This window comes from Daucus carota, chromosome 6 (genome assembly GCF_001625215.2).
Source record: "Daucus carota subsp. sativus chromosome 6, DH1 v3.0, whole genome shotgun sequence".
NCBI lineage: Eukaryota > Viridiplantae > Streptophyta > Magnoliopsida > Apiales > Apiaceae > Daucus > Daucus carota.
The window spans coordinates 4,281,794-4,304,327 of record NC_030386.2 but is presented as its reverse complement, the minus strand read 5'-3'; the positions used below and the strand labels follow the sequence as shown (position 1 = coordinate 4,304,327).

Below are 22,534 nucleotides of genomic sequence, written 5' to 3'. Positions count from 1 at the left end.
GACCCCACGTGTATAATTATAAATGAGAAGCGGAGAAAGTAACTCAAAAGCTATATTTTATTTTTTAACAAATTTCACTCATAATATAATATATATTCACATATGTTTTTCATGATCTTTTTTATTAGGATGAACTTATAGGCAAAACTAATATATCAATTATAAAACTATAATGTTAGATATTCAAATTATTATTTAATTTTTTTGAAAATGATAGTGATCTACACACTGAACGAAATAAATTAATTTTTTTTCTCAAAAATCACATTAAGAGTTTTTTTTAAACTAAGAAAGAATTGTAAAAAAAAGTTGAACCATGACCCGACGCAATAGATGATAAACCTTGATCACTTAGTTATTCCGTGCTCAATACTTGTGCTATTTCCAAGGTTGTAAAATTAGGACAAGGGTTAAAAACGAGTATTCGGATGAATTAACCGATTCCGAGAAGACCGCCTATTTCTGATTGCACATGATATGTGCAATGTCAGTTGACCAATTTTACCATACCACCTGAATCTGAATCTAAATAACATGGCACTCAACTTACAATCATGATGAAAAAACTGACAACACTTATATTTTATAACAATATCAAATTTGCTAAACAACCTCTTGCTACTTCTTATTACAAGCATTGCAGAAAGGAACTAGTATAACTCATTTCAGTTATGGTGAAGACTCTAGAATCTAGACAATTAATTAACAGTGAACTGGCTTCTGCATCCAAGTATGATAACTTGTGTTATAGTCAGCCTAACAGGTTAAATGTTCAGCAGATCCAAACTTCGGGCTCTGGCAAAAACATGATTTCTAATTGCAAATTGAGTGAACTAATGAACACAATAATACAATAACACTTGCAAATGTATGATAGCTGTAAAGAAAATTTTGAACCTGATGAACACTACAAGGTTTCGAACAAGTTTCGGCCTTAAGGTGATAAATGGTGATGTACGGAAATTTGAAGACTTTTTGAAGCAACACATGTCAGAGAGGGTTCTCTGATGTTGATCTCGTGCATCCTTGTAGACACTGAAGAATGAAATCTCGTGCATCCTTGGATATGTGGGGGATCAGATTTCCCGATCTAAAAAAGTTCCTGCATCTGCAAGTGATTTAAGGATGAGATTGTCCAAATCCTAGCTATTTGCAGACTGCTGATATATTCTATGCATGACAATCGAGGGATTAACAATTTAGGTTGGTCTGTAGCAATTTAGGTGCCTCCTAACGACATCATAATTACTTCACACATTAAAATAGATTTCTTAAACTGCATACTTCATCTGAAAAGTAGAAGGAAAACAATGGAGAAGGGGTTAATAATTCTACATACAATTTCAAATCAATAATATAGGATTTGACCGGTCATCATCTCTAGACTTGTGCAACCGAGGCTCCAGATATCTGCTGCAAGCCCATAGCCACTTCCCGTAACAACCTGAACAAAAAAGCTCTATATTTAGCAACCAAGTCTCATTCGTTTACAGAACAGATAATTTTCTTAGCAACATAGACTTATTCATCTACAGAACAGACAAATTTACATAATGTATCAGTTCCAAGTTATATGGCCCTCCCTGCTACCCCCATCTCAAGTAAAAGACAGAGGAATCAGAGAATCAGTTGATCATTATAACTAAAGTATTAGCGTCATTATTACAAAATAGAAATTTCAATTTCTAACCACCGCCATCCAAAAGGACCAGAAGTGTACAACGCGAGACAGCACCAATGTAAAGGTTGTCATTTTTTGTGTAGGGGGAGGAGGGATATTGACTAATAAAGACCTGCTTTTCATTATGAAAGGATTTACTGAAACCAACTAATAAAATTGAAGGCAACACGGTAAAGTGTAGAAACGTAAATACATGCGACTAAGAGATATTTCTGAGAATCATTTTGTTGTCTAAAACAAGATCAGTGTTGAGAAAATTATGGAAGCGAATCTTAGAGTGCACACTTAGTATACCTAGAAATTTGAACAAATAATGACCTGTTGAAGTTTATTGACTTTGCCTCCTCAAGAAAATATCATTGTTCATCCGTTTCTTTATTTTTATTTTTATTTTGTTTTGCATTTACTACTGAAATTGTAGTTTCTTGTGATTGTCAAGTTTAGAGGATGTTTTCTCAATTGTTGTGAATTGACAGTAGCCTACTCTGGACCTATTACGCTCTATACTATATGTTTTTATTTTCAGATAATTAAGTTATTTCAGAAAAAGAAAACTGTGTTCGTGCCAGATACAGAAGACAAGTTTAAGGAAAACCTCAGGAGCAATCCACTAAGCAATACCCTTCCGAAATACTTCGTACAACTCAGTTGCCTGCTGATGAAGTTAGATATTGATCTTGGGGATATGAATGTATAAGTCATACTATACGTAGACGTAATTAGGATAAGATATGTAATATCAGATTTAAAACCTCAATGAATCCAAAATCTGCAAGTTTTGCAGTTCCATTTGTATCAATCAAGATATTGGCACATTTGATATCCCTGCAACCCAAGCAAGGAAACATCATTTGATATATAACAACAGGTGATGTGTTAAAAATAGATAATAACTGCACTAGTGATAAGAACATGTTTCATCCTTGCATAGGAATAATTAGTAAGAACTAGACACCTTGATCAAAGCAAAGATATAATTATAAGAAAAGGAGCGTAATATATATGTCTTAGAAAAGTTCAACTCTGAGTTCCCAGAGGTTCCAGAATGAATATTATCAACATTTGCTACAAAGCAAATCCACTGACCAAATCATTGTAATTTAAATCACTGAGGTTCCAGAATCATAATGATATGTTAATCTGCTAACAGTGTAGTGGCGCTAATTTCTGTGTTTTTTAAGTTGTGTGTCAACAAGATCCTGACACTCTCGACATCTTTTTGAAATTAAATGTGTCTTAAAAAGTAATTTCATCTTTTAAGCCAACACTAAATTCACTTATAAGAATTTCAATTAACGCAAAATGCACACAGGAGAATGCATCAATTAACACAAAATGCACACAGGAGAACACAGTCTCAACATACAGCGTGTGTTCCACACAAAATTCAATTGCAGAAAGAAGTAATATCATGATTACTGGAAAGGGTTAAATATCAAACAATAGAAACAAGATTACGAAAGCAATCTTTAATCTACAGGTAGATCTGTAACAAGCACATTGTTTGCGTTTGAATGTGCCAACCTGTGTTAACATGTCGGTCATACAGATACTTCAAACCAAGCAAAATATCTCATGTTTATGCTGAGGCTTGAGCATTGTTAAGTTGATACTGCTGATAAAGGTTCAAAAGTGATCCTTTGCTTACCAATTCAAGAAAGATATGGAGAGTCGAGTCATTCTGCAAAGATCATAAAAAAGTCAGTCCAAGTGATACAAATGAACAATAATGCTAACATAATACATCAAAATGTAAGTGTTGCTGCAAGAAGAAAGAAAAAAAGCATATAAGAAAAGCAGGATTAAATAAGAAATATACCTTAGATGTACCGATATATTGTACTATGTTCTCATGCTCAAACGTACTGAGAAGAGAAATCGCCTGCAAGAAAAAGAAGTGATCAGAAAGTGGTATTTCCAGCACAGGACATAATAAAGATTCCTTTAACAGCAACACAACAAGTGCAAAACTGAAAGTCATCTTTCGGACTTGGTCACTCACCTCTTCAAGTCGACTTCCCTGAACTTCGTGATCAAGAAAAGAAAGTTCCTTCACCGTGAAAAAGAATCCAACACTGCAAAACATCAGCTGTTTTTGTTAAAAAAATTATATGGTAAACATTCACATCAAAGTGCATGGAATCACTTACTCTGTGCATCCTTCGTAAACTGATCCACATGATTTACGTCCCAGCAGCCTTCTCTTTGTCCAGTTCGAGGCAATACGTCTGTTAGTTCCGACTGGAGATACATTGTCAGTAGTAACCCTCGACGAATCACCATCATGTGGATCCATCTAGTCTTTGAGTTCTTGTGTGAGTGTGTGTAGAGAAAGCATGTACAGATGATTATATAGTAAGCAGAGAGGGAAGACTTGGGGTAAACGGTGCACAAGGTGACTTGCTTGAATTATACGGCATTTTCAGACTTCTGGTTCTTGGCGTTCAAAGTTCGGTTGCTATTGTCATATTATTATTTCATGTTTTATTTAATTTTTTAAATTCTTTTTGGTGATTTTCAGGAATATAAACTCAAAATTTTGGTATTTATTTAAGAGTATACTATCACAGGCTTTCGTACGACTCAGTACCCTAAGGCTTTATCACATGTCGTCAGTTCAAGACCCGAAAACTGACCAGAATGATTCTCATCATGAAATCAATATACTTATATAAAGGAGAAGCGAGGCGCGTGTAGGTGGCGCATCTCATATCGTTCCGTTCTATTTTTCTAATTTTCTGCAATTTTTAGATGAAAAATACCAAAAATTAGAACTACCTTTTTTAGTTTCGGATTTATTAGAAGCAAGTTTCAGAATCTGATTTTGTTTCAGATTTTCAGATTATTTATGGAATATAGTTGTTTGAAAGTTTTAATTTGATTTTATTTCTATATAATCTGATTTTGTTTCAGATTATTTATGGAATATAGTAGCTTGAAAGTTTTAATTTGATTTTGTTTCTATATAAAGGAGGAGCGAGGGGTGTGTAGGTGTCGCCTCTCACATCGCTCCGTTTTATTTTTCTAATTTTCTGAAATTTTCAGATGAAAAATATCAAAAATTAGAACTGCTTTTTTTAGTTTCGGATATATTAGAAGCAAGTTTCAGAATCTGATTTTGTTTCAAATTATTTATGGAATATAGCTGCTTGAAAGTTTTAATCTGATTTTGTTTCAGATTATTTAATTATGGGAAAGAGTAGCACACAAGTCTCTCTCTGCACCTATAAATACCTCTGTAGGTTGTAGGGCTTTGGATCATCTTAACACAACCTTCTCTCTCGGTATCACAACCCTAACTCTCTCTGGTGATAGTTCTATTGCTCGATTTCTAACTCGGTGTTGCCGTTCTTCTTAAAGGTTGTTGTAAGCAAAGGTAGTTATAGACCGCTACGTGGGAGTCGACAAATCCAAACACGGGAGAAGAATATAGTCTTGACATGATATTGATGGATGATATCAATAAATTAACTATTAGTGATGTATGTTTGTTTGTTATTCTTTTATAAAATTTGTTTTGTTTATCGGACATGTTTGTTGTTGTTAATTTTTTATATGATTTACTTTGCATACAAGAAAATATTATTCATGCATTATCTGTTTGCTCAGTTCAAACAACTTTTAAGTGAAGACTGTTCATACAGTATTAAAAACTAAAGGTTGTTGCAAGTAAGGGTAGTTATAGACCGCTATCGCACGGATTTAAGTTAGATGTTTTTGTGCACAATCAATCCAAAAAAATTGGAGGAAGGTGATAATGTAAGAACATGATTACTTTTAAAAAAAAAACACAAATAAAATTAAGATTTGTCGTGCTTTAAATTGTTAATTACGTGTAGAAATTTATTTTCATATTTTCAACATGAATTATAGGCCACAAAATATATTAATATATTTTTTATATACAGCCACAAAATTATTGCATTCTACAAATATTAATATTAGATCGTTAATATAATTTTTATAGGCCGCCGCAACGCGCGGCTTCTCAACTAGTTTATTTAAAACATGAAAAATGATTGGTGTGCATAATTATGTGTAATTGTGTACCTAGCACTACTATAAAAACATATACTGATTTGCTTATATATAAAGAAGGTACCTTTTTAACCGGATCGTCCGAAATTTAATAAAATAAATACTAATTTGCATATATATAAAGAAGAAGGTAACCTAACCAGATCGTGAGGCTCCTAAAACTTTCAATAAACAAGGGTCATGCAGACATCCACCGTATATATGTCTGGACTAGGAACAATGGAGTCAAATTTACTTGGAAACTACTGCAAGTCTCTTAAAAGCATCAGCTGGTGATGCTTGGAATGCTGTATTAGTCTACTCCATGCTCTTTGCAGAAGTCAGTTTAAATGAGCCAAATCCATTTTCAATTAGACAAGATCGTGGAAGGATGTTAATGGTAAAAATTAGTCAAGCATCGAAATGAACTGATTTATCCACCAAAAATGGCTACAAACACATATCGATAGGTCTGCACTATAACAAACCTGCCCCTTTCAATCAAAGACCAAAATTTAATATATAATGGTTGCACTATACAGGAGTACTTTTAGTGTTATACTTAACAAGACATTTACAAAGCATGAAAATTCAATATATAACGATTGCATTACTCAGGAGTACTTTTAGTGTTATATTTAACAAAGACATTTACAAAGCATGACATTTTGACATCTCACAATTTAAACAGGGAGAATTGTACATAATATAGTAGACTTCTAAAACAATTTGTCAGCTTCGTATCACTCTGAGTGAGAAGTCCAATAAATCAGCCCGCTGCAGCAGAGTGAAATTTCGTTAATACAGCAACATAAACAAATGTAGAGTGGCTATACATTCGTAATTGAAATAAATAATTCAAGGGGGTTTAAGGATATGGGAGACATGATCAGAATCGTCCATATGAATGATCTTTGGTTTCATATATGCTTTGCTTTACTTTGTTCAAGTATAATCTTAGATGCAGATGTCCAGTTTTCTGAAATGAACACAAAATTCTCTTCACAACACCAGTCTAAAAGATTTTTTTTAGTTGATGTACATTCATTGGGTGAAATGGCTAAAGGTTAGCTTAATAGTTTCGAAACTAGTACTTTATAAGTATCACATTACCCGTGGTACCCAATCAATCTGTAAAAACACAATAACTTACCTAATCAGAACGAACACACATTGGAATACACCAGCAGTCCCTGTCCACGATGACGGGCCTGATTCCTCAAGTGCATCTTGTATCAATAGTCCCACTGAAGCCGCCAAAGAAACAAATGCAACAACGTATGCAATGAAAAGCCAAAGCTTTAATCTGCATTCCAAGAATTTGCACTAGTGAGAGCAGTGGTCTTCTTCAGTGAAGAACAAGCTAAAAAATCTACTGCATATTAACGAAACTGACTTCATGTCAGAAAGCATGTAAACACACCTAGGCCTGCAGACTTTATCATCTAAGATCATAAAGTAATAATCAAAGACAATGAATAATTGCAAAATACAACACATGCAAAGGGCTAATATATTTTTACGACTTTTTCGAAGGTTTAGATTTGTCATAAAGAACTATGTGTGTACACGAGCAAGAGCACGCAGGGGAACTAATGCACCTAAAGAGTCAGAATAAGTAGCCAACATTAATATGTATCTTCATGAGTACAAGCGCTGGAAAGGGTGAAGAGCAAATCGTTTGAGGGGATGTGTAGGAGAAAAGACAGGTCGTGACGGACATTCAAAGAACAGCAACAGCCTAGGCTGAACAATTGGAACTCTCTGAGACTTGATCCCTAATAGGAATTCATGGGTAATCCGAGACACTAAAGCAAGGCAACATCAAGAACAGGTAATGAAGATTGAGCGTTTAGGATACTGGTGTTTATTGACAGAGTAGGGGTACCGGTATTATGTCCTGGTAGTATAATTGTGCTTTGTGGGCGATTATTAGTACTTTGCATACTTGCACATAATTGTAATGTCATTTTATATTGTTTCCTCCTATGTGACTGCATGCCCTTCCTTCCCAAACAGATTAATACTATCCTACCGGCTATCATTAGTACTTTGCATACTTACACATAATTGTAATGTCATTTTATATTGTTTCCTCCTATGTGATTGCATGCCCTTCTTTCCCAAACAGATTAATACTATCCTACCATTCGCACAAGCATTTTTTTAATGTCTTTCTGTAGCTGCTCAAATATATTTTAAAAAAAACTAAAAGATCAGGAATTTTATCCTCTTGGAATTCATTCAAAAATTTTAATCGGTCTTATGAAAACAACCCCCTGGGCCGCATTTCTGAGTGGCAGATACGGGTTTAATACCTAGATAGGTCTGACAAAAACATTGCACTAATAGAGGAAGGTAGAGTGACAGAAGCCAAGGGCAATAATGATCAACATTTTAAATGAGAAGCTTCTCTTAGCATAGTGTTAATGATCAAACGTTCTTGGATTTTCTCTTAGATGGTAATGAGGTGGATACATGTCTATAGATATAGCATATATTTTCAACTAGTGCCCTAAACATCTAATTTGAGGAAAATACAGGCTCATTAAATTCAACCTGAACTGGACTCAAACCTCACTGGAATGTCAGCCTCAAACACAGAGAAGAATGATTGGGTTCAGTTTGATTAGCATTTTTAACACCATAAGCAGGTCAAAATTAAATAAATGTAACCAACAGAGTCATATTAGCAACACCAATATGAAAAATTTGAGTTGTAAACTGCCCAGAAGTATCAGAGTCCTTTACGTATTTCAAAATAAATACACCCAATATAAAAATAATTATAATTATATAATTATACCATACAGTACAAAATTTTGAAGCTATAACAATGAAAACAAATTTCAGGTAGCAGCTTCTCTAGTTCCTCTACTTCATTTGCTGTGTGCATTTACTATTCCCCCGATACAACGCTGAACTATAAAATTTTTTATTAACAAGACTAACGGGTCTAAAAGAGGACTGTGCAGGCTAAAACTCAGTAAACAGGAGTCCCTGAAGTTCTTTTAACTCAGGAAGTGAGAGGCAACCATAAGTAAGATATATGTCTTTCCCTACTCAAATCCCAACTTAAAAGAATTACGAATTGATAATTATCAAATGCAGAGCCGCCAGCCGCGTGATTCAAATGAACAGAAAGCACGTTTTCCATTAAGTATGAAGATGAAGTTGCAGAAAATGAATCTCATAACATGCTGAACTAACATCAAAGATACAACTTTCCTAGTATATATAGTTATATACACATACATAATTAACATACGTGTAACAGATTGTCAAGTCTAGACCAGACTAATCTTAAAAAAGTATGTAACTTCTATTTCCTAAGAGGTACCAACTTTTATATAACTTAAACAAGATCATACACTTCTCGTTAGCAAATTCCCATAATTCACTATAATTAGATTGGTATAAATTGTGTGATAGAACATCAACTCCAGTAGACCACACTAAGTTCACATTAGCAGATAACTCGTACTCTTATATCTAAGAAGGTACTAAGCTTCACATAGAAATAAAATATTCTACCTCTCTGCACAAACTAGAAGTACTGAACAAGATCATACCCCCTTCTATACCAATAAACAAATAATCTCGCAAAAAGCTAAATATGATGATACCCTTCTTACCCAAATCCCCAAAAAAATTGCTATAAATACATTGCTACTATTTGTCTAACAGAACATTAGCTCCAGTAGACCAGACTAAGTTCACATTAACAAATTGTAATCTTGTATTTTCTGAAGGTACTAAATTTGACATAGAAAATAACATACGTGTAACAGACTGTTAACTCTAGACCAGATCGAAAAGCATGTAACTTTTACTTCCCAAGAGGTACCAACTTTTACATCGAAATGGTTACTGTAAAAATAACTGGCGAAAACTAAAACAAGATCATACCCTTCTTACACGAATTCCCAAAATTCACTATAAATACATTGGTACTATTTGTGAACCTCAACCCCACTGGACCAGACTAAGTTCACATTAGCAAACAACTCATAATCTTGTATTTTAGTAACCATTAAATTTCACACAGTAATAATCTACTCTACATCTGCGCAGAAACCACAAGTACTTAACAAGATCATACCACTTAAAACTCGCAAGAACTTAAACTGGATCATACCCTTCTTACACAAATCCCCAAAATTCACTATAAATACTTTGTCACTATTTGTCTAACTGAACATCAACTCCAGTAGACCAGACTAAGTTCATATTAACAAACTGTAATCTTGTATTTTCAAAAGGTACTAAATTTCACAAAGAAATAATCTACTCTACATCACACGAAGCACAAATACTTAACAAGATCATACCCCGATTAAAACCAGATGCACTCTAAACATACAAAAACAAGACCAAGAAACGCCAAAACTCGACAAATAATGTACCTCCATTCACCATCATCATACGGAGAGTAATCGATATCCTCTCTCCTAACACAATTAAACATCAAAGCTGCCAATGATGCAAAAATACCTGCGCATAACAGGAAAAATGCATAGTCAAACCTCTATTATAAATTATAATACCCCAAGACCGGGAAATATTATTCAATTATTTATTTATTGAGTTTAGAGTACAAAAAGTGATGGGGATAAAGAGGGAGGAGAGGGTGTGTACCGGGAAGGTAGTGGAGGAAAGAGACGGCGACGGCGCTGCAGACGACGGCGTCCACCCAGAACCACCAGCCGGCGCCGAAGACGGCTCCGGCGAGGCCGGGGCCGAAGATGGCCCACAATTCACCTACGTCCATGGCTCAGATTGATAAAAAAACGACGAAATTAGTGTGTGTGCGTGTGTAAATTTTCAATCAATTAGATGAAGAAGATTGTTTGAGGATTTGGTTTATGTTTTGTCTGAGAAGTGAGAACCAGCTAACTTTACTTTGTTTTCTCTTTTACCGGATTTACTCGCACAATATTTATCCCCCCTCCATCTCATTTCTTCTCGAATGAAATGGCACGTAGATTAAAAAAATTATACTCCCTCCATCTCAAATTGGATGAACTCGTTGATTTCGGACACGCACTTTAAGGTCTATTGACCGCATAGCTACATTATTTATTTTTAGAATTTTATTTTTGCAAATAAAAATTTAAATATAAAATTTTCGTTTACAAAAGAAAAATTTTAAAAATAAATTTCGGAACTAGTCGGTTAATGCATATTAAATTACGTGCCCAAAATCAACTAGCTCATCTAATTTGGGATGGACGTAATATAAAATAATGAAAAATAGAAAAAAAATGGATGAAATAGTGGGATTTATTGACTTTTAAGTATATAATAATAAGATGTAAAGTAAAAGTAGTGTGAAAAGAGAAGAAAATTAGATGCATGGTGAATTTATTGACTATTTTTGATAAGATTTAAAAAATAAAGAATTGGATGGTAAACCAAAGAAGAAATCGTGACAGAGAGAATAATACGAGACCTTTATGCAATAAAATTTATAATAAAATCCTAATGTAATGTTTCCCGAACGTTTAGCTATAAAATTTAATATGTGAACAAAAATTGTTGAATGAACTCCACATATATATTTTTTGATTTAACTTTACTTTAAATTATTAAGAGTTTCAAATAATTTTTGGGATTAAATAATTTCATTTTTTTAGTATCAACATATTTTGTGAGAAGTATTTTTATATTTATTATGAAAATTTTAATAATACATTTTTAATTTTTTTTGTCAAACGAATGATGATTTTATGCATAAGTCAAATTATTCAGCAATACATCAATGAACTCTGAGAGATTATCATTCACACGCCAAATATGATTAGTTACAGAATTGGTAACCTTAGCCAAGAAGTGTGCTACCATATTCCCAAACCGTTTAACAAACTTAACAAGAACATTTCTTTATTCAACTCGGCCAATAGAGATTTACATTCATTTAAGAGTCTGCCGAAGTATAAAAGAGGAACAACAGAGCTCCTGATTGCTTGCACTACTACAAGGCAATCTGTTTCCACCAGCATATTGTTGACGCGTTGTTCTTTGATTCAGCTAAGAGATTCCTTTACTACTATAGCTTCTGCATTCTCCGGAGCTATGTTACCTAACAAAATCTTGATCTGGCTTCCACTACCTCCCTTTTATGGTTTCTTGCGCAAAAGCATAGCTGTAGCAGTTAGTTGCTCCAAAAATTACGGCATTACAATTCACCTTAATCATATTATTACCTGGTACAGTTCATTTCTCGTCGCCATCCTCATTGGTCAAATGACCTAGGAAAGGATCAAAGGTTTTGTCTTGAGCATATTTCCATTAATTGAGGACCACTTTCGATAATGCCACCACTTCTACAACTCCTGTACTAGGCTAAATCATTCCCGCACTTCCATATAGCCCAACAAAGCATGACTGCTCCCTGTCTCAAGTTCATGTCCCAACTGTCGTCCGTGGATGAGAGCCAGTCTATGAAGGAATCCAAATTGACATTACTTCCCTCCCAGCAACTCTAACAATCTTTGGAAAATAAGCAGTTTAAGTCATATGGTCGATTGTTTCTGGGTCCTGGTTACACGTAGGCAAGGGAAGTCGGCAAAATAGATCTGTAAATTTTGGGAAAAGGATTGGCTCTCAGGGCTGAGCACAGGGGTCCCAGTCCCAAACCCGTCGACTGCCGATGGATGGCTTTAGCTGCTCCCGCGGCGAAAGCAAGTTGTCGCGTGCCGGCTGGAGAACAGACTGGGAATGGTTCTTTCGGGGGCCTTCCCCGGGCGTCGAACAGTCGACTTAGTGAGATCCTCAACCCTAACCTTTCACCAATCTCATATAGAGACTTCATGGGATGAGATCCTACTTGATCCAATCAAAGTAGTTCCTTAATGTGATTGACAACCCCCCTAACCTTTCACCAATCTCGTTGGGGGAGCTTCCATTGGCTAAAGGTGCTAAGTAACTCTTCTTACTGATCTCCAGAAGAAGAGCAACAAGTCGTACAATTTCTTATATAAGCAAAATTAAAATAGAAAGCGAGGGAAAATAACAAGTGTCTAAATTCAAGAAAGAACTCATATTACAGGGGAGGATTCTAAGTGTTTGATTTAAGATGTGTAGAATAAAATAAGCTTAAAAAATGTGTTTACTAATTCATCCATCTTCTACAAGCAAGCAAGCATACCAAGTTAAGGTAAACCACATTCCCTAAAATTGCTGCCCTGAAAATAACACGGGCTATTCTGGAAGATAAATGTGCGCACGAGCCACCACTCATTCTGGATCAGGGGAACCACCAGGGACCAGCTGTATGATAAGGAACATATTAGTAGCAACTTGAGGTGTCTAAATTGTAATGTATTTTGTTGTGAACTATATATTGCATTACCAATCAATAACAAAGCAGTTGTTACCATTTAAAATTAATTTACATAACTGACTGCTGGGAAAAGGAAAATTCAATTTGCCTAAGGTCAAGGGCATTATGGAGCTAGAAACCTAGATCCATTGTTCTATTAATCCAATAGTTCAATAAAGTATTATGGTCTATAAATTCTGATCGCTGGCTTAATGAGAATTTATAAAGCTATATGCATGAATAGAATGTACTTGACAATATGGAAGAATATATGAATATCCTATATTATAATACCTGAGTCTACCACAGTCTTCAGTTAACCAATCAGAAAAGAGGAATTATTTTAGAACCAATAAGAAGCCATTTCTAAATTTTAGACCAATGATATTCCTCCTCCAACTTTCCTTCTATTAAATTTTAACCAGGCACCCAGTTGACCAATCAGAAAAAAGGAATTATTTTAGCACCAATCAGAAATCACTCCTAAATTTTAGACCAATAATATTTCTCCTCCGACTTTCCTTTCATAACCAATAATATTTCTCCTCCGACTTTCCTTTCATAACCAGGGTCTCCCGTTAACCAATCAAAAAAAAGTCACTCCTAAATTTTAGAACATTATATTCCTTCTCCAACTATCTTTCTATTAAATTTTAACCAAGGTCTTAGTTAATCAATCAAAGAAAAATATTTTAGGACCAATCAAAAACTGCTCCTAAATTTTATACCAATAATATTATTTCTTTAACTTTATTAATTAAATTTTAATCAAAATATTAACCATATATAAGTTAATTATAAATTAATCAATCCAATTTTTGAAGCATCGATCGACAATTTTTCTTTTCTTTAGGCTTTCCAACCACTGCTCAACTAAAGTTCTATCTTCATCCTACGAAAAAGCCCTGAATATAAAAATCTAAAATCAAGATTCACCAAAACACCAATCAATAAAAACTAACACTATAAATCAATCACGCAACAAAATCACACAAAAATTTAGATAGTACAACAAAATTTTATACCAATCATATTCATTCTCTGAATTTTTGTTTTAGCACCTGAATTTTAAACCAACCCTATCAATTCCTTGACATCTAAATTTTACACGAGTTATATTAGTTTTTTCGAAACTAAATTTTATAAAAATCATATTTAGAGGTAACAACTGAATTTTAGACCAATTATATTTATTCTGTCAAAATTTTATTTTCAACCATCAATGTATTCTTCGTCTATCATTTTATATAAATTTTAACCAACACATAAAATCTTAACATTATGCAAATTAAATGTCAACAATATTTAATATTTATTTAACCAATCAATAATTTTTGATTTGTTTTTATTCAGTTTTGATTTATTTTTAATCAATTTTTATTTATTTTTAGCTAATCGCAAATTATAACTAAATTTTAAATCTAATTTTATTTATTACCTTGAACCTAAATTTTATACCAATCATAATCAATTTCCTAAGTTAATTCTCAAGTGTTAGCCATATAGAAATTAAATATTTTCGAATACATAAGATTATGAGTGAATGATGAGTTGGACAAAAATTAATATATACTTTATTAAATATGAATTTGGATTAATTATGAATACAATTTTATCATATATCATTATTATTTAATTTTATTATATTCTTCTCTTTTTTATATTTTAAATAGAATTAAGTTAAATGTGACTTAATAACTACCTAATTATTATTAATACACTAATCTATATATAATATAAATTCATATTTAAAGTTAATATTCAAATAAATTCACAATTTTGATATTTTCTTCCGAAACCCAACCACATGAATGAAAGGAGTATGTAGAAATTAGTGTGTATTTTAAGCTACCTAAAACTTAGTACTGTATATGATACGATTTAAAAGCAAAATTGAATATCAAATCTGAAATGTTACGTATAGTTGTAAAATATATAAATTTAAAAACTAAAATATTTGTATTTCATCTAATTTAATCAACATTTTTATAAGTGTAAACCTATAATTTTATGAGATGAATAATATAAAATCAGCATAAGGTAATATTTATAATGACTATTTTCGAAAATCTCACAATGATTTTTTTTTTAATCTACTAAGATAAAATTTTCATTATATTCATAAATGAACTTTTAAAAATTTATACTTTTACGGTTGTGCTCTGTTAAATCTAATAATTTATATTATTTTATATATAAGTTAACTGCGTACAAATTATCTAAAATATGGCTACAAAGGCTAATCATGTATATACACATAAAATTATGCGTAATTATAACTAAAATTATAATAAAATAATGAATACTGATATTTGGGGGTGCATTCTATAATTTCATGATGCTTTATTCATTCTTTGTCTCCCTTCCCAATCATTATTTATATTATAAAAAAATTATATACAAATATCATATAAATAATTAAAATCAATATAATTTTATATCAATTATTAATATTATTTTTTTAATTTTTATTATTTCATATTGTAATATGATTTATTAATGATAATTTTATGTTTATTTCTTAGTCATAGAATAATTAAATGTTAATTTATATTTGATTAATTAATTAATTAATTTAAAAATGTATTCAACCATATAATGATTAATTGTAAAATATTTAAAAATTTCTCAAATCTCTTCGGGGATTTTAATTCTGTTCGAACGGAGATGGAGAAGAAAATTTATACTTAATTAATATTGGGACAGATTCGAAAATCAAAGAATACTGAATATATAGTGCAAAAATTTTGACTACTTGAAATTGCGAACCGAGATCTCAATCCTAATCGAATAACCTGATCCCTAAATATAATATATATACACACATATATATATATAATCTTAGCATGTGATTTCATTGAAAAGTAATATGATTATTTAATATAGGTATTTTAAAAAATGTTCATAATATTATGTATAAATGTTAATAAAATTGTCTGAATATAATAGAATAATAAGAAGTAATATCAGGAGATGCATAATATTAAAATTTATTATATTGTATAATTGATTAATTGAATATATTTAGATTTTTCTGCAAATCTGTGCAAGGAACTTTAATTCTGTTCGAACGAAAGTCGAGGATACTGAATACATATTATAAAAATTTTGGATTCCGAAATTAAGATTGAGGATATGATTTCTGATCCAATAACATGTATACTCTTGACATTTGATTTGATTGAAAAAAATATGATTTATTATATATTTTATTTATCATAATAAGTGGTTCATTTATAGTTTATTATATCTAGAAAACTTAAGAAACAATATTATTTTCTTAAAATTATACCTATATATTTGTTATAAAATTATATAAATGATGTATAAATAATTTATACTTGAATATATATGTTAACAAATTATTTTTATATTTAAAAAACTAAATGCTAGTCTCAAAGATAATTGCTCACGCTCGTGAAAATGAACAATCAGTTATTCAAACACTTACAATCGCAATGTTGTTTCCATTAAGCAAGATCTGGTCGAGCTTTGTCACTCTACGCCCTTCAGCAGTGAATTCACTGTATCCAGGAAATAGTAGTAAGGAAATGGAAAGACCACAAACAATACAAAGCAGTACAGCGAAACAAATGTACTAAATCACATTTTCAGTGAATCAATCAAAAAGGTAAAACAATAGGAGAAAACTATACAGAACATAACTGCTTTTGAAACAATCACAAAACGAATCATAAAGATTGAAATAAATGTATAGTAATTGCATATGAAAGTCATCCCCTTTTACTCTCGACAACAGCAAAGAAAACAGAGCTAGTAAGGTAGGGTTTCTAGAAAAATCGCTTTCCCACTTACTCCACTAAAACAGCAAAAGGCCAATAAGTACTGAAACTGAAATTTATTCCTCTAAGAACTATCCATAGAACTGTAACAACCAGTCATGTATCAAAAAAAGTATGTTCGTCCAAATTTAACGTATCAGTCCAGATGTTTTTATGTTTTAAAAGCTTGAGGCCTCGATTAGGGGCATATACATCGCAAGTAACATCAAAAGCCAACTGCTCTATATGTTACTCCCATGATGTAATATGATATTTGCAAGGAATTCAAGTGGGCCGGAGAGGTGGCCTCCAAAATAAAAGAGAATATTACTTACTAAACTGTTTGATACCCTTCTAACCCTCTCCTTTTCTCTTAAATACCCCCCCCCCCCCCCACATACTTCTAACCCTTATTTCCAGTTTTGCCCTTCCGTTAAAAAGTCAACAATGTTGATGGCTCACTTGAATTCCTTGCAAATTTCTTATCTAAAAACTTTATTTCTTTTGATAATAAATAAAACATCTTTAAAAGGTGCTCTTGAGAGCAAACTGAGAGAACAAGAGTATTTGGTTGGAAAAAAGTTGGATTAAATAATGTTTAGTTCAAAACTTCAAATGCACATCCTTAAATTAATATAGAATGAAATAATGTAACCGACAACCAAGACAAGCTTAGTAGAACCCCAGGTACCTAGAGAAAAACTAAGAACGCTTATCAAATTGCTTGACTACTCAAGAGACCACGAGGTATGGACTGGTTTAAACATTTGCTATTTTTTTAAAACGACCCAATTTTAAACCACATCATTGTTGTTATATATACATGAGTAAGGTATGTGGTCATGCTTGTAGTGTTTCTGTTAATGAGATGGATCTGTACATCTTGACCATGGGAGCTTAAGATCATAGTCTAAGTTTTCAAAAATATAAAAGTTCGGTTTTCAAAAATATAAAAGTTCGGTTTTCGGTTCAGTTTTCAAAAATATAAAAGTTCGGTTTTCGGTTTTTTCGGTTCGGTTCGGTTTTCGACCGAACCGACCGTTTGCTCTGCCCTATCTCTTTATATGAGGTTAAATGCTACAGTTTTTGTGCTTATAGCCACTTGGGCAGCAGTTTTTGTTCTTGTTTGAACACCAAGCGACACAGATTGTGACCGCCTAATGTTTTGCCTATAATAATTGTAGGAGTGAATCTGTATGTGGATTAGGCTTAGTACTTCTGAGCCACTTAGCAAGCAGTTTCTGTTGCACACCAGCTAAATAGAATGTAAATACACATGTTTTAACCACTTTGGTCCTTTGTCTCTATCTACAAGTGAAATTCAGATTGTCAACAGCCACTTTCACCTAGAAGTCAAGAGAGCTTTACTATAGGAATTGGATCCGGTCATAATTTTATTAACTGAAGATCAGATTAGTTATAATTCTGTTCAGATATAGAGTTAACCAAATGTGGGAACGCCTAAAGCTAAAGTTGAACATGCTTACTGTTCGACACCGGTATCTCAGACTTTCAGTTAATCTATATTCTATAGAAATCAACATACAGAGATCAATAGTGACTTTTCCCAGATCAAGATGCAATATAAAACCAATATGTGAAGATTAGCCTGTCACCTCTAACAATATATAGGTCGAAGAGGATGAAGATTAGCCAGTTATGTTCCTCACAACTGTTACATATCTGGAAAAACTAATTTATATATGTGATAAAATTAGTTGTACAATCAAAAGGACATCTTTTAATGAGCAGCTACACAGCTCAATAAGCTAAAGAGATACAGCTGCTAGAAGTTTATGCAGTGTGTTGTAACATTTTGTGCTTTGTGTTGGGTTTTTGCTACCTGCTGCTCTAGCAGATTCTGTTTCTACTAGAGTGTGAACTGGGGAGGGATGGTTATGTGTTGTAGGGTCATAGACTTTTAAGTCACAAAGCATATCTCTTTAAGTGTGTATTTTATGATTTCAGTTGGTTCGTAACAAAAATTTCAGGGTAGCATACTCATTTACCATTATAGAAAACATACCACAATTTCACAACTCCCGAGAAAACTAATAAAATAACAAGTAAACTACCAGATGATTACACAAATTAGAAGAAACCAACTTTATCAAAATGGCACAAGAGTAACTAGAACTTGCCCGCACTACTTCTCAAACTAAGTCTTTCAATTTAAGGTCTTGAAAATATAGCGAGGAATATGAAGGGCTCAATTACTGCTAGTTCGCAAAATCAACTATCCAAGTAAACACCCTCATATGCAACATCCAATTGCCAAATTGTAAGAGACTCTGAGTGCTTAATCCACTATAGATTATTTATTATATTAATAACACAGTTTCTAGAACTAAAAAACAGGGACACTAGATTAAGAATTTCCCTCATCCACAATATATCAGAACAAGCATAAAACCAATGAAGTAACTAACGGATAGTTCATTTATCAGCCTCTTAATTAACTAATCAAAATCGCAATAACATATTCAATGCTCCTCTAGCAAACCAATTTCAACACTTATCAGTACTAAACACTTTCATCCAACTAATAGAAAAACCGAAACAAGCCCAAATTCTTACTTACCTTAAAGTCCCAAACTTTACAATCAAAGCAAGACATAATCAACAAAAACAAAATTCTTGAAACCCTTTCATAAAAATACAAAAAAGGGCTTATAGTACTTACTATTCAGTAACATCTTCAAGAACCATGTTGACATAAACATCAAAACCTCTGAGAGTTCCAACAAGTTCCTTGTCTCCTTTCATTATCACCCAAATCTTTGACCCAATACATCGATCTATTAGCTCTGTTCTCCATTGATTACAAACCCCAATTGAAGAAAACACAAATTAAAATACAACTTTCTTGAAAATAAATTTAGAGATACAAAACATATATGTAAATAATAAGAGGCGTGTATACAAGTAACCTGAAGGGAGAAGCTGTGAAGGGTTGTTAGCCATAGCTCTGACAATTAGTTTTGTGTGTATATTGTATGTAAAAAATCGATCTTTCTGCTGTTTTTTTGTTGGCTATGCGTAAAGTTTTAAGGTATTGTTTGGCGTTGCTGTTGTAGACATTAACAGCAGCTTTTTGCTGAAAAGCAGGTGGAAACCTGTTTGGTAAATCTAAAAGTAACTTTTCTGAATAGCAGCTTTTGACTGAAAAACTGCTTTTAGAAAAAGTAGGTCTTCCCATACTTTTGAAAAAAAGCTGCTTTTCAGCTTTTGTAGAAAGCTGTTATAGATTTCAATATCAAATCTCACCAAAAACATTAATTTTTTTATAGTATGACTCAAAATAAGCACATATCAAAAAAATTATCAAACAATTATCTGATTTCTACAACAACATTTTTTTTACCAGCACTTTTTCTGACAGCACAACAATTTGTAACAGCAATCCCAAACAAACCCTAAATGAGTCACTTCCGAAGTCTTGATGTTGTGTTTGGTTGGGATGAATGATTCCGGAAAGAATGGAATGAAAAATGAACTATCTTATGGACAATTTTTAAGAAATGTCATTCTTTCCTCCATTTCATTCCTTACATCATGTGGTAGATATCACACCTACAATTTGAGATAGAATGCTCCATTCTCTCGCATCCTCAATTTCTTCTCAAATCTCATCATAACAATTTTGCACTTCCTCAAAAAAAATTTCAAAACTTTCTTCATATATTTATTAGTTTGAAGAATTTTTACTCATTCCATTCCATTCTATTCTCCCCAACCAAACACAATATGAGTGTCTTTAAAATTTTAATTTAGTTTTCCTTTAACTAAATTACACCTAGGCCCTATTTGGAAGTTAGAGGTTTGGGGCAAAATTAGAGGTTTGAGGTGTTTTAGAGATTTGACCACTGAAATAAGCTGATATTAGTGTTTGGTAGTTAGCGGATTGAAATAGAAGTTTATATCCAAAAAAACTAATTTTAAAAAAGCTACTTTGAGGAGCTTTTTGGATTAGCGGTTTTGGTTTGTGTCAGAAAAAGCTAATCAATCAGCTATTTACCAAACAGTTTTACGATAAACAGCTAATTCAATCCGCTAGTCAAAACATCTAATTCAATCAGTTAGTCAAAACAGCTAATTCGATCCGCGAACAACTAACCGCTAACCGCTAATTCCCAAACAGGGCCCTAATCTCTCTTAAATTTTTTATTTTTCTTTTTGCTAAATTATAATCTCTCTTAATTATCTTACATCTTAATAACAAAATAAAAAATGTAACTCCATTATTGACTAATATATTTTTTTAATTAGTGGAAGATAGAGTAAATTCAATTCCTCTGTTTTACAACAGTAGAAAACCTGCAAATGCAGTCGTTTTCTGTACAAATTGTCAATCGCATATTCTTGTTTAACAATTTAACAACATATACTTTGTCTTTATTAGTACATCACTTTTGTCCCCTCTCTCATTTCTTCGTTTCTCTATCCTCTTTCCACGTGTGTGTGTGTGTATATATATATATAGACATTACACACATGCACACAGTACAATCCCAATGATTTCTAATCGCTATCGTCTTCTCTGGCAAGATAATTTGATCAAATACAAAAAGATTATTCGGCTTTCTCGGGGTTGCTATTTCATACATATAGTTGGTGCACAATTTTCAATATTCAAAATAGTAGAATTTTTACAATTGTCAAAATTTCGTCCATCGCAATTTAGTATGCAATTGTTGCAAATATTTTGTACTTTTTAACCATGGCTCCGTGAGGATCGCGCGGCAGAAATTGATTTCTCTTGCGCGTTACTATTTTGGCGCCATTTGCACTGGTTGGTTTTTGTGGTTTAAGCATTGATACAGCGATCTCACGTTGATACTGGGGTAATTTTATTTCGGGTAAAAGTGACTTCCGACAATCACTTTTGATTTCCTACGAGATTGGTAATCGTTGTCTTCCGGCCAAGGTCACGTCTTTCGGGTAAGTCCCGTGTGAATAATACCATGGGTTAAGGTACCGTCTCAAATATATCACACACTATCTTATATGTTATACACTAAGTCAGGGGTTTTTACGGAAAGAGTCTTCTTATTCGTTTTTAGGATAGGGGCAGGACTGCGTATATCTTACCCTCCCCAGACACCGCTCTAAGCGGTTTATACTGGGTCTGTTTGGTTTGGTTTATTTTTTTTAATACACTAAAAGGGGGCCGTTACATGGTGAATTATGAAATTATGGATTAAATAAGTAATTTTAGTTCGATACTTGTTTAAGAATTATAGTAAATTCAATGAAGTTCAATAAAAAATTTATAATTTGTTCGATAATTTTTGTTTGAGAGTAAATTCAATATTGTCTTAACACACTCTCCAAAAAATATCCATAAATAAAAAATAAAAATTTAGTTTCTAATTATTTAAAATATTGATAAGTAATTTTATCGTCAACAATATTATTTATAATCTCTCTTAATTCAATATTTTATTACTGAAATTTCATTCCTTCGATTAAAGTACCAATAGGCCTGAAAACGAATCCAAGCAATTCAGATTCGACTCGCTAATAATAAATATAATTTGTATATAAAAAATGAGCAATTTCAAATATTATTTCATATTTGGATGAATATTGAGTCGAAACTCACTACTCTGATGTTTGATCATATTTCTAGATTTAGGATTACTTAATAATGTATTTATTAAAAATATTCGATTCAAACTCTAAATTATGTTCATGATAAATATATTACATGTAATATATCTATGTGTG

General features: G+C 32.5%; 3 protein-coding genes across 8 annotated transcripts; all 3 read right to left on the bottom strand.

Annotated features, from left to right (window-relative positions):
* Window positions 1-566: 566 nt before the first annotated feature.
* Window positions 567-4,334, bottom strand: LOC108226751 (mitogen-activated protein kinase kinase kinase 1-like). Of its 6 annotated transcripts, none has more exons than XM_064079005.1 (8): window positions 3,832-4,334; window positions 3,684-3,756; window positions 3,501-3,563; window positions 3,206-3,362; window positions 2,434-2,506; window positions 2,277-2,333; window positions 1,340-1,444; window positions 569-1,108 (listed from the first exon to the last, which is right to left on the bottom strand). In XM_064079005.1, exons 1-4 carry the CDS (start codon window positions 3,975-3,977, stop codon window positions 3,261-3,263), a joined length of 384 nt encoding a protein of 127 aa, XP_063935075.1. In that variant the 5' UTR covers window positions 3,978-4,334; the 3' UTR covers window positions 569-1,108; window positions 1,340-1,444; window positions 2,277-2,333; window positions 2,434-2,506; window positions 3,206-3,260. The 6 variants fall into 6 exon arrangements, with proteins under 6 accessions (XP_063935077.1, XP_063935076.1, XP_063935075.1 ...); XM_064079003.1 differs by having other exon boundaries at window positions 571-1,230; XM_064079007.1 differs by having other exon boundaries at window positions 567-1,444; window positions 2,277-2,336; window positions 3,330-3,362.
* Window positions 4,335-6,193: 1,859 nt separating this feature from the next.
* On the bottom strand, window positions 6,194-10,646 carry LOC108225021 (uncharacterized). Its single transcript, XM_017399813.2, has 4 exons — window positions 10,337-10,646; window positions 10,105-10,192; window positions 6,852-7,004; window positions 6,194-6,475 (listed from the first exon to the last, which is right to left on the bottom strand). Exons 1-4 carry the CDS (start codon window positions 10,467-10,469, stop codon window positions 6,442-6,444), a joined length of 408 nt encoding a protein of 135 aa, XP_017255302.1. The 5' UTR covers window positions 10,470-10,646; the 3' UTR covers window positions 6,194-6,441.
* Window positions 10,647-12,701: 2,055 nt separating this feature from the next.
* On the bottom strand, window positions 12,702-19,891 carry LOC108225320 (sm-like protein LSM5). The gene is made up of 4 exons (XM_017400159.2): window positions 19,735-19,891; window positions 19,488-19,611; window positions 16,474-16,546; window positions 12,702-12,970 (listed from the first exon to the last, which is right to left on the bottom strand). Exons 1-4 carry the CDS (start codon window positions 19,766-19,768, stop codon window positions 12,938-12,940), a joined length of 264 nt encoding a protein of 87 aa, XP_017255648.1. The 5' UTR covers window positions 19,769-19,891; the 3' UTR covers window positions 12,702-12,937.
* Between the last annotated feature and the right edge of the window lie 2,643 nt (window positions 19,892-22,534).

Excerpts from the sequence above, each read along its gene's own strand:
- LOC108226751 (XM_064079005.1), bottom strand. The coding sequence starts at position 3,977 with ATGGATCCACATGATGGTGATTCGTCGAGGGTTACTACTGACAATGTA. Across the intron at positions 3,757-3,831 it reads GTTTACGAAGGATGCACAGA|TGTTGGATTCTTTTTCACGG; the intron begins GTAAGTGATTCC and ends GATGTTTTGCAG. Across the intron at positions 3,564-3,683 it reads AGGGAAGTCGACTTGAAGAG|GCGATTTCTCTTCTCAGTAC; the intron begins GTGAGTGACCAA and ends TTTTTCTTGCAG.
- LOC108225021 (XM_017399813.2), bottom strand. The coding sequence starts at position 10,469 with ATGGACGTAGGTGAATTGTGGGCCATCTTCGGCCCCGGCCTCGCCGGA. Across the intron at positions 10,193-10,336 it reads TTTCCTCCACTACCTTCCCG|GTATTTTTGCATCATTGGCA; the intron begins GTACACACCCTC and ends TGTTATGCGCAG. Across the intron at positions 7,005-10,104 it reads TATGATGATGGTGAATGGAG|ATTAAAGCTTTGGCTTTTCA; the intron begins GTACATTATTTG and ends CTTGGAATGCAG.
- LOC108225320 (XM_017400159.2), bottom strand. The coding sequence starts at position 19,768 with ATGGCTAACAACCCTTCACAGCTTCTCCCTTCAG. Across the intron at positions 19,612-19,734 it reads TTCACAGCTTCTCCCTTCAG|AGCTAATAGATCGATGTATT; the intron begins GTTACTTGTATA and ends AATGGAGAACAG. Across the intron at positions 16,547-19,487 it reads CTTGAAGATGTTACTGAATA|TGAATTCACTGCTGAAGGGC; the intron begins GTAAGTACTATA and ends TCCTGGATACAG.